General features: G+C 36.8%; 1 protein-coding gene and 1 non-coding gene across 7 annotated transcripts in view; both read left to right on the forward strand.

Annotated features, from left to right (window-relative positions):
• Positions 1–18367, forward strand: part of RETREG1 (reticulophagy regulator 1) — a 171413-nt gene that overhangs the window by 143539 nt on the left and 9507 nt on the right. For 5 of the 6 annotated variants that reach the window (XM_069101407.1, XM_069101408.1, XM_069101409.1 and 2 more), the window contains 5 exons: positions 10409–10535; positions 15004–15088; positions 15956–16093; positions 17126–17190; positions 17433–17559. In XM_069101407.1, coding sequence (XP_068957508.1) covers positions 10409–10535; positions 15004–15088; positions 15956–16093; positions 17126–17190; positions 17433–17559 — 542 coding nt within the window. Of the gene's footprint in view, positions 1–8673; positions 8814–10408; positions 10536–15003; positions 15089–15955; positions 16094–17125; positions 17191–17432; positions 17560–18367 lie in introns of all 6 variants that reach the window. The other variant, XM_069101410.1, reaches the window with a different exon arrangement.
• On the forward strand, positions 5631–5737 carry LOC138171855 (U6 spliceosomal RNA). Its single transcript, XR_011170983.1, has one exon. It is a non-coding gene; the product is annotated as a U6 spliceosomal RNA (small nuclear RNA).

Consider the following 18367-nt stretch of genomic DNA (forward strand, 5'->3'; position numbering starts at 1 on the left):
TAATTTCTTTAATTTACTCCTAATTTGGTGTTGAATTTGCCCTTTTTATTTTTGATAACATTAATTTGGATTTCTTTTTTTATTATCAAATTAAACAATGGTTTATCTATTTTATTGTTTTTCCATAAGGTAAGGAGATAAAACCAGCCCCTAGTTTTACTTATTAGTTCAATGGCTTTCTTACTTTCAGTTTATTAATCAATCTCTCCTTTGATTGTCAGGATTTCCAATTTCTTATTCAATTGGGGATTTTTAATTCTTTTTCTAGTTTTTAATTTAAATTACATGCCCGATTCATTGATCTTCTCTCTCTCTGTTTTATTGACGTAAGTGTTTAGAGATATAATTTTTCCTCTAAGTACTACTTTGGCTGCACCCCATAAATTTTGGTATGTTGTTTCATTGTTATTCTCTTTAATGAAATTATTGATTATTTCTCTGATTTTTTTCTTTGATCCATTCATTCTTTAGAATTACATTATTTAGTTTCCAATTAATTTTTAATCTTTATTTCCATGACTTTTTGTTGAATGTAACTTTTATTGAATTATAATCTGAAGGGGATGTATATAATAGTTCTGCTTTACTGCATTTGATTGTGAGTTTTTTTATGGCTTTTTTGTAAAGGTTTTTGTAAAGGTGCCATATACAGCTGAGAAAAAGGTATATTCCTTTCTATTCCCATTCAGTTTTCTCTAGAGGTTTGTGATATCTAACTAATCTAAAATTCTCTTTATCTCTTTAACTTATTTCTTTTGTAATTTTTATCTTGTTCTGAGAGGTGAAAGTTTAGGTCCCCCACTAGCATAGTTTTACTGTCTATTTCCTCCTGTAACTCATTAAACTTCAAGAATTTGGATATTATATCATTTGGTGTTGTGTATATGTGTGTGTGTATTTATATATATATATATGTTTACTAACTGAAATTAATTTTGTCTATGGTACCTTTTAGCAAAATGGGTTTTGCCTGGTTATCTCTTTTAATTACATCTGTTTTTGCTTTTGTTTTGTCTGAGATCATGATTGCTAATTCTGCTTTTTTCTTTTTTTCACTTCAACTGAAGAATTAATAGATTCTGCTCTTTTGTTTCATTTTTACTTTATGTTCTCTGTTTCAAGTGTGTTTCTTTTTAACATCTTATTTTTGGGTTCTGATTTTTTATTTATTCTGCTATCTGCTTCCATTATGTGGGTAAGTCCATTCCCTTCACATTCACAGTTATGATTACTTACTGTGTATTTCCCTCCTTCCTGTTTTTCTCCTGTTAATCCTTCTCTCTCTCTTTTTACCCTACTCCCCTATGAGCTACCCTAAGCACTCTTCTCTACTCTGGAACCATGACCAGGCCCTGCTCCCCAGTGACCACTCTTCTTCACTCCAGGACTGTGACCCAGAATAGCGTATGGGCATTACAAAAGGGTCTTGCTCCCAAATGGTCACCTGTCATCTCTTCTTGACCAATTTTCTGACCCCCCCATACTCTTTGTGGTCTGAGAACTCCCCACGCTGCTGTTATTATAGTTGCCTGCTGCCGATAGCTTGTACTGCACTACGCTCTGGGCCCAACCATGACCCCACCACCCTGCTGAGACGGACCTTTGTCACCACTTAACTTTTCTTGGGCTGGAAAATTGTTTCATTCTGCTGCTCCAGAATTTGATTTGAAGTATCATTTTTAAGTTGTTTGAAGGGGAATTTGGGAAAGTTCAGGTGAATTCCTGTCCTTACTCTGCCATTCCCCCCACAGTGAGTTTTGAACTTGGGTCTTTTGACTCCAGGTCCAGCCTTCTCTCTGTTCCTCCATGCTGTGCTGTCTCAGATTCTTGTCCAACTGACATTATACAATAGGTGTTCTTAGCGTTTTCATTGTCAGTCTGATGACTCCTAAGCCTATGTACCTCTTCTCTGGAATAATGTAGGTTGGAGCCTAATTGGTAGAGGGTTTTAAATACTAGCCTGATATTATTATGGATAGATTGATTTAATGCACTTTGTATTTTATGAAACTTTATTTTTTTTCTAAATTTACTTTTCTGAAACCACTGAAGTTATTCAGACCTACTATTAAAAGTATGACATTTTCAGCTTTCCTGCCACTTGAGCCCCACAAAACATTGTCTTCCTTTGTCCTAAGTAAACCTAGCTCTCAGGAAGGAAGACTGTTAAAGCACACCCCTAAATCTCTTAATATCCTTGCCCTTATAACTTCAGCTGAACTATGGAGATCTATGACTAGTCCAGAAACAGTTCCTCTTTAAAAAAAAAAAAAAAGATGAGTGCGGGTAGACCTGTTTTGTTTATAGTAGGTCCTCTGACTCATGTCCTATACATCCTCCATAGTATTCCTTGGTTTACTGCCAAGCTTCATCATAATATTAATCCAGGACTGCAGAGTTTGTACAAGGAAAGACAAAGCTAGAGGGATTCTCTAGATTCTCAGAAAACTCAAATCTGTTGTATTTGACCATGATGCCTTGTGGCTAGTGGGGATATAATGGGATTATAATCTCATAGAATTTCAGTGAAATTATAATATTTGAATAAAGCTCTTGGTCAGCTTTTGAGAAGAAAAAAAATAACCATAGCCCAACACAATTTATTTTGATTGGGAAAATAATTATTGTTGCTCCCAAGTCCAGGAATTTTTAAACTGTCAAAAATTTTAAAAAAGCAACCTGAATGTTTATATGTAGAACTGGCTGGTAGCTATTTTAACAGTTTTCTCACTCTGGTTTTTTTTTAATTCCCACTCTGTTTTAATTTTTTTTAAGGCTGGTCCTTGTTTATTGATTTGTGAAATTATTAGTCATTTGTAGGGTGGATAGACTGTATGAGGATTTTTTTATTGAGAGTCTTGAATATTTTTGCTATACATACTTCCATAAGTCCAAAGAGCATTGACTGAAGAGGTTTTTTTCCCCATTTAGGATGATCAGGTTTTGTCTAGCATTTAGAATAGCTTCTACTTCCCCTCAGTATCCCTACACCGCAACATTCACATTAGCTTAGATAGGATGGGTCCAGTTAAAGAAAAATTTCAGTCTGCTTTTAAAGAGCACCTGGGTGGCACATTTCTCAGGATTGTAGATCCCCCTAATGGAGGACATTGTGTGTTGCAGTCCAAAGAATGCACTGAGTATATAATTTTGATTTTGTTACCAATTTGAAAGGTGCTTAAAAATTCTAAACTGAAATTGATAATTATATCTTCCCATTTTAACCCACAGTATAAATATTAGTTTAAAATATGATTTTTGCTATAATAACCTGTGTAAAGTATAATTAGAATTTCTAAAAAAAATGAATAGAGATATATTGTTACCATTTTAACCCAAATTAGAAATATTCTTTTAAAAATTCCAACTAGAAAAAAATTCATTTAATAAGGAAAAAGAGAATCTTCCTGAAGATTCAGTGAATTCTCTAGATGAGAAAGAAAAATGATTACAAATTATTCAGTTCCCTGTATGAATGTTAAAAAAAAAAAACAAACCCTAACATATCTCTGTTAACACTGGCACCTGAATATGTTTGAGATGTTTTTTAAAAAAAAAAAAATATATATATATATATATATGTTATCTTCAAAGTTAATTTGTTCATAGTCCAGTGAATGATTTATCATACTAAGAACAATTTGAGGAACTAGAATGGATCTTAGTTCAGCTACCTCCTTTTCTACCTGAGGAAGTGAGACACCCAAAGAGATAAAGGGATTCATCCACAGTCACATACCTATTTAGGTGCAGCGCCCTGAAGAGAATGCGGGACTCATGACTGAATGTTCAGGCTAGCATTTTTTCTACATGCCACAGTCACATGCTAAACAGCCCGTGCTTATTATAAAACCTATCAATATGAATCCAAACAGAAAGAAACTATCTACAGACATGGTGTAGTTTAATGTTAGCTTTTTTTTTTTTTAAAGCAATCGGTGTTAAGTAACTTGCTCAAGGTTACATGGCCAGTTATTTCTGGGTGTGGTGCTGAGTATCTGAGCCCGGATTGGATCTAGATCATCCCAATACTGGAGCCAGTGCTCTTACTTGCTGAGCCACCTGGCTGCCCCTAAGCAATTGGGGTTAAGTAACTTGCTCAAGGTTACTTAAGGTGCTCAGGTGTTTCTGGGTGGGTGCTAAGTGTCTGAGCCCCGGATTCGATCTCCAGGTCATCCCAACACTGGAGCCGGTGCTCTTACTCACTGTGCTACCTGGCCATCCCTAATGTTAGTTTTTAGCAGTATATTCTCAAGGGTTAGGTATAGATTTCATGTCTCTTGCTGGTATAGAAAAAAAATCCAATATTTTAAAATGTTATTTTTTGCTTCAGTATTCACAGGAATACAAGTTGGGTAGCTCTATAATTGAATAGTTTATACAAAGCTGAAGAGATAGAACCATGTTAGTTTTCTGCTTCAGAAAAAGAAGTCGGGGGCAGAGTCAAGATGGCTGAGTAGAAACAGGACTTCTGCACGGCTCTTGCTTCCACCTCCTCCAATTCATGTAAAAAATAACTCTAAACAAACTTTGAAGCTACAGAACCCACAAAATTACAGAGAGAAGCTAACTTCCCGCTGAAGATAGTCTGGCAGGCCAGCAGGAAGGGGCCATTGCAGTGCTCTGGGAGCTGACCTCAGTCCCATGTGAACCAGAGGTTTTAGCCTCAGGGTGGCCACAACCAGCTGCCTGCTGGACGGACTTCAGATCACCAGCAGCTATGTTGGTTTCCAGAATTATCAACCCATAGATGCTAAGGACAAAGTGAGAGATCAGTGCAGTGTGGACTTTGGGACCTGGGAGTTTGTGAGTGCGGTCCAGCCTTTACGCTCTGGAGGGAGAAGCAGCTGAGGTGCCCCCGCAGTGCAGCTGCCACAGTGTGGCTGCTTCAGAGCTCCTGGCCTGCAGATTGTAGGGGGACCAAGTGACCAGTCTGAGGGGTAATAACTCTTGCTTTTACCTGCTTGGGTTTGGATCACTATCTAGGGTGGAGGTCCTGGGGTATGTGATTAGTTTGCTAGAGCATGTGGAAGCTTCAGAGAGGGCACCCAACTAATAGCTCTAGCAGCTGAGAAACCCCAGTGATTGGGAAAAAGCTCCCCTCTCTGGTAGCAGAGTTCTGCTGTGCCAAAAAGCTCAAAAGTCAGGTGATAAGTGGCAGCATGAGCAAGCAAAGGAAGCAGAGCAATCTGACATTAGACTCCAATTTTGGGGACAAAAAGGATCAAATCATGGAACAGGAGGAAGACAATGAAGTCAGAACTCCTACACCAAAAGATTACAAGAAAAATATGAATTGGTTACAGGCCATAGAGGAGCTTAAGAAGGATTTTGAAAACCAAATAAGAGAAGTGGGGGAAAAATTGGGAAGAGAAATGAGAATGATACAAGAAATTCATGAAATGAGAGTCAACAACCTGACTGAAGAAAATAACACCTTAAAAAATAGACTAACTCATATGGCAAAAGAGGCTCAAAAATGCAATGAGGAGATGAATGCCTTAAAAAACCAAATTTGCCATATGGAAAAAGAATCTCAAAAAGCTCACTGAAGAGAATCATTCCTTCAGAATTAGATTGGAGCAAATGGAAGCTAGTGACTTTATGAGAAATCAAGATACTATTAAACAGTGCTTGCTTCGGCAGCACATATACTAAAATTGGAATGATACAGAGAAGATTAGCATGGCCCCTGTGCAAGGATGACACACAAATTCGTGAAGCGTTCTATATTAAAAAAAAAAGATACCATTAAACAGAAAATGATGTGCTTTACATCCAAGTGAATACACTTTGGGTTTGGCTTTTCTCTGCTTTGGTTTGTTGCATTGTTGTCTTGGATCAAATAATTACTCTGCCAAAGAATCTAAATACCTTAAAAAGTAGTTTTTTAGCAGTCAGAAAATTAACTTAAAGTCAGTAGCCAAATAATGGAATCTGGAATAAATGTTTATTGAATGAATAAATGACTATAACATGATGTTAAACAAATTCAATCCATATTTATTGAGTACAACTGGATATCTGTATGAATTTATGATTAAGCATATGATTGATTGCTAAGAATTTATTGCTTAGAAAGGCATATGTCATGAATGGTGCCACTAATGTCTTCATCAATAAACATTTGTTATACACCTACTAGGGTTTAAGGGCTAGATTTCTTTCTTAAGGACCATGCCTGAAACCCAGATTTCTCTTTGCTCTCATTGATAGGTCCCAGTCCTAGACTCACTTGCTAATTGTTGGGCCCTGATAGTTCAGAGTAATTGTAAATCCAATTGTTTCTGTTTTTAGCCTGAAACCTCAAGAGTATTCTCTTCCCAGATTGATTTTTTTAAACTAGGTAAAAGAGGTCTTTGCCTCATTTCTTACCTAGCCTTAATCACTGAGACCAGGGAAAGATCTTAGCTTTAAAAGTCCAAGGTCTCCCACCATATCTGGGGCCATCTTTAGTAATCCTGATCTATATCTTGCTATTGGACCCAGGTGACTCTGGAGGAGAGAGTATGGTTGGTGAGTTTGCACAGAGCTCTCTCACTTAAACCCAATTTACTTGCAAATCATGGCATCACCTTCCTGATGACATGGTCCTCTTTGAGGATAAAGGACAAATAACAACTACTACTTGACCCACACTGTTCTAAGCACTGGAGATCTTCTCCCCTCCCTCTCGCCTTCCCCTCCCCCCCCCTGCCAAAAAAGCAAAAGAACTATCATTGCACTCAAGGAGCTTGTAGTCTAATGGAGGAGGAAGCACACCAACAAGTATATACAAAGGAAGCCACAGGAAATAATGAACAGAGTGAAGGCATTGAAATTAAGAGGGTTTGGGAAAATCTTCCTGTAGAAGTTAGGAATTTATTTGGAACTTAAAGGAAAGCTGGGAGTCTAGTAGACTGAGCAGAGGAGGGAGAGCAAGGCAGGCCTAGAGTTCAGCCAGAGAAAATGCTGGAGTTGAAGGATGGAAGCTTTGTTCTTGGAACATCCAGGAGGCCAAGTGTCATTGGATCAAAGCATATAGGAACCGAATACACTGTAACGTGGTAGGAGTTAGGAATAATAAAACCCTACTCATAGGGAATAATAAAGAGAAAATTATCCATTTCCAAGATGATACATTATCTCCTAGAGGATTTTTGTTTGTGATGGAAGACAACATGATGTAACAGAAAGACCTAGATTCCAAATCGTACTACTAATACTAATCAGGGAGGCAGTGAGATACTGTAGAAGGTGTATAGAACATGCGTCAGAGGACTTGCCACAAATACTATTTCTGCTAATTATCATCTACGTGAAAAACATTTAGGAGTTTAGGTTAAATTACTTAAGAAGATCTCTTCCATCTCTGTGATGCTGTGTGCTATTACATCAGGTGATAAGTATCTTACGGTGGATTTCCTTAGTTGGAGATTTAGAATTGAAACGGACCTTACAGGTCATCCAAACCAACTCCTGCATTTTACAGAAAAGGAAAATGAGGTCCAGAGATGAAAAAGTGCATTGCCCAAAGTCCCTGGGAGAGTAATAGAACTGAAATATGAATCTGGAGTCTATGACTCTTCCCTTACATCACATTGTCTTTCTAATAAGTAAGTATCAGAGCCAGGACTGGAAGCCAGGTGTGAATTCCAGTCCTGGTTCTGCTATTTAATACTACTTGAATTGACTTTAGGCAAGTCATTTCATTATACAAATGTAGGCTATTACTCCTTTTCTCTTGGAGCTTTTCACACCAGTATGATCTTCCCCCACTCCGAAGTTCAACAACTGAGAGGAGCCTACTTCACTGTGCCTTATGTTTATGGTCATTTGTAAAGCTATCCTAATCTTATTCATAGAGACCTTCCTTTGAAGTATCTGATAAGAGTTTTATACATTCTCAGGTTTGGTTTTGGAGGAAGCTTCACATTCATGCATGACCAAATGAGGGGCTGAGATAATTTTCATCAGGATTCTTTGTGACTTATACTCCAGGAATGGGTACTTACATAACATTTTGCCTAATACTTTCAGCATCAGAGAAAGAAAACATTGTTACATCCTATGTAGCTATAGGCAGCAGTACTTCTTGAGGAAGTCAGCTGATCTCTCCTAATCTTAAACGAGTGAAGGCAAGAAAGCAGTAGACTAGGTAGGAAATACCATCCTAAAACTAAGCAGAAAAGTAATAATAAATATTGGAATACGTATTATTAAAGGCATTAATAACCTCTTACCTTTAGCTTTTGGAAGAATTTTGTCTTAGAAAAAAAGCTGCCGCAGCCTTTTAAAAAAAAGTATGTATATTTCAATATTCAATATATTTCAGTATTTAATATATTTATGCATATTTCTTTCTTTTTCTTTTTTTGCTTTTTAGAGGGCAGTTGGGGTTAAGTGACTTGCCCAAGATCACATGGCTAGTTTTTGTGTTAAGTGTCTGAGGCCACATTTGAACTCAGGTCCTCCCGACTCCAGGGCCAGTGTTGTATTCACTGTGCCACTTAGCTGCCCCTATTTATATATATATATGTATGTATGTATGTATATATATATTTCAGTCTCTTATGCTGTATGTCATCTTCCAGGGATGATGGGGAGGGAGCCATACCCCATATAAAAGATCTGTTTCCTATGGGTTAGTCCAATATTCACACAGGCTTCTTTCTCTTACTTAAATGTTTTCAGGAAAGGACTTTCTAGGAAAGCCTAGAATCTAATACGCTAAGCAACTATATGGGTCATGCACATGTCACCTGTAATGCACTCCAGACATCAGATAATCATGAATATAAATTTCCTGTCTGCCTTTGGATTCTAGGAATGAGGTAATCATTTTTCCTAGAAAGTTCTGTCTCTAAAAGTGGAACACTCAGCTGATACTAGGAAAGAGAACAGGTGGGGAGTGGGGGAGAAGGAAGATAGTGTTGTCTAACGGGATGACTGACATTATTTAGAACCAGAGAATTTTAGAGTTGTATGGCTCCTCAAACATTTTTTTGCTTCCACATTCTTATTTTACGTATGAAAAAACTGAGGTACAAATAGCTTGATATTTTATACAGTTTCAGAGTTGGTTTGTGATAGAATCAAGACTAGACCCCTTTCTTCCATTTCCCAGTCTAGGAATTTTTTATGTGACCACATTTGATTATTTTCAAATATACCCTTATAGACAATATCAACAATACTTGATCTCATGGCACTTTGTACTTCTTATATGTGCCTATGGTCTATGTGTGACATTAGTTTACATATATATATATATATATATCTTATCACTTTATGACCTTGTGCCTTTTTCATCTTTGTATTTCCCTTAATATCTAGAATGTAATAATTACTTAATAAGTATCAGAGGAAGGAAGGTGGGAGAAAGGGAAAGAGGAAAGAACTAGATCATATAAATAAACCTAATTACACACAAAAATACACTAGAGCATCAAGGTATTAGATTCAAGCATTTAGTAATAATGATCCATTTAATGTAGTTTTTATTTGAATGTCTTGTCTCTTTCAATCACTATGAAGTTATAACAGGGATTATAATTATAATACTAGTTCAGAAAAGAATTACCAGGAAAATTGGGTTTGTTTATCTAGGGAAAATTATGTATTAATCTGGTAAGAGTCTTACTGGTCATATTTAAAATAAGTTTAAATAACATCAGGCATTAGCAGGGAGCAGGTGTCTTAAGGGTCTAGAGATCAAACAGAATAAATCAACCTATCTTTAATCTGTCTAGGAACTCTTGTTGGTAGTAAATTACTAACCAAAAAGAGCTCTCTTGGATGTTATAGTCCATGTTAGGGGTGATATTATGATGATACTCTAACTTACCCCAAAATAAGAACTATTATTCTCTAAACAAGCTACTTTTTAGCTATGAAAGTGATATGTCTATAGAGCACTTTAATAGATTTGAATATGATTCCTCTTTTTTCCCATTTATTTTCCTTTGCTCACTAGATACATCAGTTTGATATGGGAAAAGTCTGTTAACTTGATAATCATTGAGCATTTTAAAAAGGAAGTAAAATATGTTCAACTCGACCAATCTAGGAGCTTCTGATATTCGATAGACTCTGCCCCTGAAGTTGCCTCTTGTTGTACTTTGAAATACATTATTTTATTTATCCAGTTTATTATCCTTGTAATGTTTTCTAAGGTTGATACTCAAATTAGTTTGCATTTTCCAAGTACTGCATATACCAGCTGATGGTGGAAAGAGAGGCTATGTGATGTGGTAGTTGACTACTCAGCCTCAGTTTTCACAATTTTCTGTAAAGCTGACCATCCAGTGGTAAATCCATTGTGGACATTCACACTTTGGTTATTTGATTGATATTAAATTCCAGATGAAATTCCTTTTAGTGTTATTATCAGTTATCCAATGTTATGTTTTCTTTCTTTCTATTTTAGCTGGGAAGTGGTAAATTCCAAAGCCGATGAAAAGCCCAGACTCAGCCAATGTATTGCAGAATCATGGATGAACTTCAGCTTATTTCTTCAAGAAATGGCACTCTTTAAGCAGCAGAACCCTGGCAAGGCAAGTTTCATTGTACATGAGAATCATTACATTAATTATGGCACCCAACAGATTTGGAAATAGATGGCCTAACTTATTATATCAGGTTGCAAAGGTTCATTAATTCTGAATAGACTATAAAGAATATATACTATGCTGAGAGAAAACATTAAAATTAGAGGCAGACAACCTGGATTTAAATCCCAATTCTGCTACTACACTAGTTTAGGGTGCCCTAGATGAGCCACTTTTCCCCAGCTCTAAATTAGGAAAAATAATACTTGAACAATCTATCTCACTGAGTTTTTATGGGGAAAGGATCTTATGAAGGTTAATAGTATCATATAAAGGAACATTTGGTTTTTATAAAATAGATTTTAGGGAGGTATGGATGCTATGTTGTATTAGCATAAAATCAGGCATGCTTTTATTCTGAATTTGAGATTTCTTGAAGGAGAAGCTTCCTGATTTTAAAATCATTTGTTATGTTGAAATGATATAAACCATAAAGCACTTTGTGAATTCAGCATGATTCTCCTTTGGCTATTGCTGTAGGAAAATAATTTCTTTATTGCTCTTTTCCTCCATAAATAAATAAATACACACACGTGTGTGTGTATGTGTAAATATACACATACACATATACATACACACTATATGTGTGTGTGTATGTGTGTGTATAGAGGAAATTTCTATCTGAGAAATTTATGACAACTCAATTTCCAAACTGAAAGTTAGAAAATCACATTCACCTTATTGTAAAAAGGGAGCATTTTGTAGAAATACTAATGATAAAAGAGAACAAATGACATAAATATTATTGGAAGTTCTTTTTAACACAAAATAAATAATAAACCTTAATAAACATTTGTTGAATTGAATTTGTGGGGAAGGAGGTGTCTCATGTATAGGGCTCCTTCAACCTTTTTGAGAGGAGGAAAACTGAAATGTATCACATGGGGAAAATGCGCAGTAATGCCTCCTGTGAGACTAGTCACCTTGGCAACATAGTTGTAGAGGGACCCCCTTTACTTTTTCAACAACTTCTCCCTTAAGCCCTGTGGGAACAGGGCTGTACCTACCGTGTTTCCCCGATAATAAGACACTGTCTTATTAAATTTTTTGGACAGAAAAACACCAGAGGGCTTATTTTCAGGGGAGGGCTTATTTTAATGAACATTGACAGCAATTTTAATAAACAGGTAAATGTGAACAAAAAAATGTACCAGCAAGCAAATCACTGGGGAAGAACAGGATGATGCGCTCACTGCTGCAGCTCTGATTGGATGCAGCTCGGAGCGTTTCACGGGGGGCAGGGGGAGGACGGTGCATACAGAGGGTACCGTAATGCAGCGTGTAGCGCAGGGGATCACCTTCACTACAGTAGCAATCTCAATAGGGCTTATTTTGGGGGGAGGGCTTATTTTAGAGGAATCTTACACAGTAAGGGGAGGGCTTATTTTCGGGATAGGTCTTATTATTGGGGAAACACGGTAGGTGTGGTAATGCTGACAATAGACTTCTGCCTTGTAAAGAGGAACCCTCAAGTTCCCTTGTCTCCCCCTCCCTGTGAGAACTGAAGATTGTACTCACTCTAATTATTCCGTTATTAGAATATTTAGTTCTACTTTGAAATATTTTAAACTTTTTTAGAGATATTATTATATTGGTCCTTCCTTTAGAAGTCATTAGGTGGCTTGCTGGAGAGATGCTGGACCTGGAGTCAGGATGACCTTAGTTCAAGGTTCAGCCTTGGACATTTAATAAGCTGTATGACGTAGCAAAGTCACTTAACCTCTGTTTGCCTCCATTTCCCTATCTATAAAATGAGGCACCTAACTCTGGGGTGGAGGGTAAAATGAGATATTTTTAAGTTCTTTGCAAACTTGAAAATGCTACATTGACAATGTCAGCTATTGTCATTACTGAGATTATAACATGAACTCCAGTGGAACAACATAAACTGTTAACCTCAGCTATTTCACCCTCTTCCTGTGTGAGCAGCCCATGCTTTTCTTTGCAGATACAAACCTCCTTGGTATGATATCCTTTATGCCCCTTCTTCCCCACAGTTGTTGGCGATGCGCTGTGGTAGGCTCATGTGCCTTCTCCATTGCTTTTGATACATGGGATGTTCCTTGACAAGCAGTCATACAGCATCACTGAAAAAAAATCATTCTTATAAAGACTGACCAGTATTTCAGAGAGAATGTTGGATCACTAAAAGTATTTTGAAGTGTGTTTTGGTCCCTGGTGTTTCAAAAATAAATCCTAATTTTGTTCCACATCTTAATTTTTCATATTTCATCAGTTGCCTTTTTTTTCTCATGTCAAAGGTTTAAAATAAAAAGTTAATATGAAATTTAGCCCTTCTTCTTTTAATCACTTCTTTATGAGGAAGTATGTATCCCTTTCTCACATATATCTTTTTCACATTCCTTTTAACCATGGTACTCCCTCAGCTCTGGTAATCCTAGATTCCTCAAATTCAGTGAGGGAGTTAGTGACCTAATTATACAAAAAGGCCATACAAGAATCACAAACCAAATAGCAAATATTTAATTATGACAGAATATGAAAAGTAATGTACTTAGGACCTTAAGCAAACAGTAGAATAATTCACAATATCCCTCCTCCCCAGTGTACAAAGTAGGTGTAATTTTCTATAGATAACACTTAGAAAGTAACAACCCCCAGGAAAACTCTGTCCTGACAAGGGTAGACAGGGTAGAGAATTGAATTTTTAATAGCTCATTAATTAAAATACCCTCATGAAGTTTACTATAACTTAGACTAAGGAGAAATACCTAATATAAAAATAATTTGTCATATTCAAATAATATAAGGCACAAAGTAACTATTTCTCTCATTTCCTCTTAGTTTGCTTAGTCTCAGCCAGAATAAAGATCTCCTAGTACTTGCAGGGTACAGTAGTTCACTTTGGAGGCTCCAGTCATCAGGATTTTACCAGGACTCCCAGATATTGGAATGCTTTTAGACTTACTTAGGTAGCTCCTCTTTCCAGCCTATGTTTCCTGATACAGTCCCTGTGTCCAGCCTGGCTGGTGCCTTTCCCTTTTGAAATTCTGAGGCTTTTCTTGAATAAGTAGCTCTCTTTTACTTGAATAAGTAGCTCTCTTGCCTCAGCCACAATGGGCAACTAGGTCATACTAGAAGCAGTCAGCCATTATGGGAAATGGTCAGTATGTCCTCATTGTGCAGTTTTAATGGGTTTCTCCCACTTGCATATTATAATTTAATAGCACCACTTTAAAAACAAAGGCAAAAGAAAAACGTCTACAAAGATACTTTGAGTTGAATCTGAGAATCTGGAGATTAGCAGTTTGTCAGCAAGGGAATTGGGATAGGTGATTGGTGGTCATTTTTCCTTAGGTGTGTTTGGTGGAAACTTAATTAGCTTTTCATAGCCTGTCTTCCCCATGTCTTATTATTCACGTCTTCAGTGGATTGCAGGGGTTGAGAAAGGTCAGGTCCATGATGCATCTTGCTACCTGTGCATATTATTGTTTTTGTATAGGAGCTTTGAGATATTGTGTTGTGTTTGTAAAATTTTATTGGCTTGAAGAATAAACTTCTTAGAGTGCCCTATTTTTCATAAAACGATGCTTTATTGAAAAGACATTTACTGAGTAACATCAAGTTTTCCATCTTTTTGCATTTGGCAGCATTGTTATCATCATCATAATAATTAAGGCTGTAACTTGTATCATCAGTTAGCCCTGTGTATCCTTTAAAGTTATTATGGGCAAGTATTGATGTGAGGCTATTATTGGTCTTTTGTTGAGGGAGGACATGAAATATGGAATGATATGAAATAATGATATGAATTATGAATATATTGTTTGAAAACTTTGTATCTATGTAATGCTGAAAGAATATATTTTTGTATTGTGATATGAGATCAAGAATGGCAAATATAAGGAGTGTAAGGAATTTTGGAAAGCCATATAAGATAAAACCAAATGAAGAAAGCCAAACAAGATCAGTATATGCATTCATTATATTCATTATAACATGATAAAAAGAAATAAACAAAAGTACAGGAGTAGATGAAAAATACAATTAAAGGTGATGCAGAGGGGGCAAGAATAATTGTTAGGGGGTGCAGCTAGGTGGCGTAGTGAATAGAGCACTGGCCCTGAAGTCAGGAGGACCTGAGTTCAAATGTGGCCTCAGACTCTTAACACAAAAGCTAGCCATGTGACCTTGGGCAAATCACTTAACCCCAGTTGCCCTACCTTTCCCCCTCCAAAAAGCAAAAAGCAAAAAAGCAAAAAAAAAAAAGAATAATTGTTAGGGATATCTCTAAGTTTAAGGTATTTTTTTACATGAATTAATTATAAATGTAAGTTTAATTATTTTTAAGTCCACTTATAAAAATAAGGGTGTGTATGCAGCAATAATAAAATGTCTTTATCATAAGAATACTGAATGTCAGCTTTTTTTTTTTTTTTGGCTCAACTTCTAGTTTTGCCTCCTGGTCTGCAGTGTGTGCACATTTTTTACAATCTTAGGAAGCTACATTCCTGGAGTCATACTCTCCTACTTTGTATGTAAGTCTACCCTCTTATCTTTGTTTAATTTCAGTTTTATTTGTGGCAATGTAAATATGATTGAGGTAAATCTGATTTTCTACAAGAATCTCCAGCTTTCTTTAAGATTCAGCTTGCTTGAGTGCCACCTCCTCCAGGCAGCATTTGCTGAAGCCTCCTGCTGTTCCTGTTCTTCCTCCCCGGGGGGCCTTCCAACTTCCATATTTACCTTTTATGTCCTGATTTATACATGTTTTCTCTCCCATTAGATGTAAACTCCTTGAAGGCAAGGACTTTTTTTGTTTTAAAAAAAAATCTGCCTAGCACATACTAAGTGCCTAATAAAATATTTGTTGATTGATGGTTTTATAAGAAGAACTAGATCAGGGTCGAATATCCACTCTGCCAACATATCTCATTCTATCAGTGAAGAAACTAAGGGACAATTAAGTGGCAGACCTACATCTACATCCCTGGTTATTTGACCCCAAATCCTGTCTTCTTTCTTGTATGTCATACTGAATCTCTGAAATTTATTTTCCCTGAAAATGAAATAGCCCATGTACAAGTCCGTTGGCTTACAGTTCTCAGGTTGCAAGGGCATGAATGGATAGAACTCTGGTATACTGCCAGCTTTTGAACAAGGCTCGTTGTTAAAGTTATCTGTAGCAAAGATGGTGATGATGATGATGATAGAGGAAAACTGAAAGGCTGCCTTGTTTGTGAAATAAGTTCATTATTTTTGTACACGATTTCTGTTCTGTCTACTACACAGTACTTTTCCTAAGAAATAAACACTTATTTGACAGTAAGGGACATTTGGTGCCTTTTTTTTTCCTCTAAAATTCTGAGCCCTTGTAAATAAATATTTCCCCTTTCTTTCTGTAGTACTCTGTGCCTTTTTGTGTCCACTGTTTAAATGCAATGAATTTGGACAAAGAGTGTATAGCAAGATCAAGTCATTTCTGCTGAAACTAGATTTTGGAATAGGAGAATATATTAACCAGAAGCGGCGAGAGAGATCTGGTAAGTGAGGTTTGAAATGAGGCATATGTACATGAATCATTGTTGAATTAGATTTAAAATTACTCTGAGCAAATCCTTGTACTAACCACTATTTCTACTGTTTCTATTGCTCCAAAAAGAAGACCATTTATTTCAATTAGAAAATTAAAAGGATTTTAAAAAATCTAAATTGCAGGAGAGAAAGCTCCTTGTGTACTGTTTCTTTTTTTTTTTTCTTTTTTTAAGCAATTGGGGTTAAGTAACTTGCTCAAGGTTACACAGCCAGTTATTTCTGGGTGTGGTGCTGAGTGTCTGAGCCCAGGATTCGATCTCCAGGTTGATCCCAACACTGGAACCAGTGCTCTTACTCACTGAGCCACCTGGCTGCCCCTAAGCAATTGGGGTTAAGTAACTTGCTCAAGGTTACACAGCCAGGTGTTTCTGGGTGGGTGCTAAGTGTCTGAGCCCGGGATTCGATCTCCAGGTCTTCTCAACACTGGAGCCGGTGCTCTTACTTGCTGTGCTACCTGGCTGCCCCTGTACTGTTTCTTAATATCCCCCGCCCTTTCTCCCCAAATATTTCACCTATTACTCTGAATTTATTGAATGAATGAGTTTAAAGTGGGGGAAAGCTATGGTAGTGAAAGGTTTTATTTTATTTTATATTTTGCTATTTCTGATTAAATTCCTTAGTTTAAGTTGAATTAATTTGAGAGAGGCATGTTGACATTACGGAGTTGAGAAAATGTAAAGAAGAAATAAGGTGGAAAAGAATGATGGTGAAAATAGAGAAAAATTATAAGGAGGAGGGACAGAAGGAGAATTAGGAAAAACAACTTCCCTCTTAGCTTGTTTGAGCCGATGATAGTTCCCTGTATAAACGATTTGTTCTGCTCATAAATGAGGTTCCTGCCATGAAAACATTCAAGATTTGGAAGTGTTTGGGAATTTGAGAAATGTGGGATGGGGCATGAAGAGGAAGCCATGGTAGACTTGTAGAAAATCTAGGAAACCGAAACTTAAAGCTTATATATACATTTTCTTTCTCAACAGAGGCAGATAAAGAAAAACATCACAAAGATGACAGTGAATTAGACTTTTCAGCCCTTTGCCCTAAGGTACTTTGTGTTTAATTTTCAGTTGTCCTCTTTTGTTTAACTGTAAATTCACTTACCTGCAGCAAAGCTGTTCATTATGGTGGAACTTCAACATTTCTGGGAGGTTGATTAACTTCATAAGAAAGATGCACATCTGTTAAATTATCTGTCATTTTTATCTCACAACTACTTTTCTTAGTGTTTGTGCAAGGAAATATTGTTGGAATGCAGATTTAATACTTGACTTTTCTAATTTGTCACAGGTTAGCCTTACAACTGTTGCCAAAGAGCTATCCGTGTCTGACACAGACATATCAGAGGTATCTTGGACTGATAATGGGACCTTCAATCTGTCTGAAGGATGTACTCCACAGACGGACACTTCTGATGGTATGTAGCATTAATAGTGATGATGATGATGGTAATGATGGTACTAGTATTTATATAGTTCCTACTGTAGACACTGTGCTTAGTGTTTTACAAATATCTTATTTGATCCTTGCAATAACAACCCTGGGAGGTAGGTACTTTTATTAATCCTTATTTTGTTGTTGAGAAAATTGAAGCAAACAGAGGCTAAATGATTTGCCCAGAGGTCACACAGCTATTTAGTGTCTGAGGCTGGATCTGAACTCGGGTTTTTCTTATTCCAGGCCTGGAACTCTACCGTGTTTCCCCGATAATAAGACCTATCCCGAAAATAAGCCCTCCCTTTACTGTGTAAGATTCCTCTAAAATAAGCCCTCCCCCGAAAATAAGCCCTATTGAGATTGCTACTGTAGTGAAGGTGATCCCCTGCACTACACGCTACATTACGGTACCCTCTGTATGCACCGTCTCCCTCCCCCCCATGAAACGCACGCCGCGCTCCGAGCTGCATCCAATCAGAGCTGCAGCAGTGAGCGCATCATCCTGTTCTTCCCCAGTGATTTGCTTATTGAATAAAGGTACATTTTTTGTTCACATTTACCTGTTTATTAAAATTGCTGTCAATGTTCATTAAAATAAGCCCTCCCCTGAAAATAAGCCCTCTGGTGTTTTTCTGTCCAAAAAATAATAAGACAGTGTCTTATTATCGGGGAAACACGGTATCTACCATGTCACCTAGCTATTTCCTAATGTAATAGATGCCATTCTTTTTGACAGCCTAAATTATTTTTAAGACATCATGTAAAAATACTTAATTTTCTGTTGTACC

This window comes from Petaurus breviceps, unplaced genomic scaffold, assembly GCF_028583685.1.
Source record: "Petaurus breviceps papuanus isolate PSGF00001 unplaced genomic scaffold, PetGlider_PUasm1.0 47, whole genome shotgun sequence".
Taxonomy (NCBI): Eukaryota; Metazoa; Chordata; class Mammalia; order Diprotodontia; family Petauridae; genus Petaurus; species Petaurus breviceps.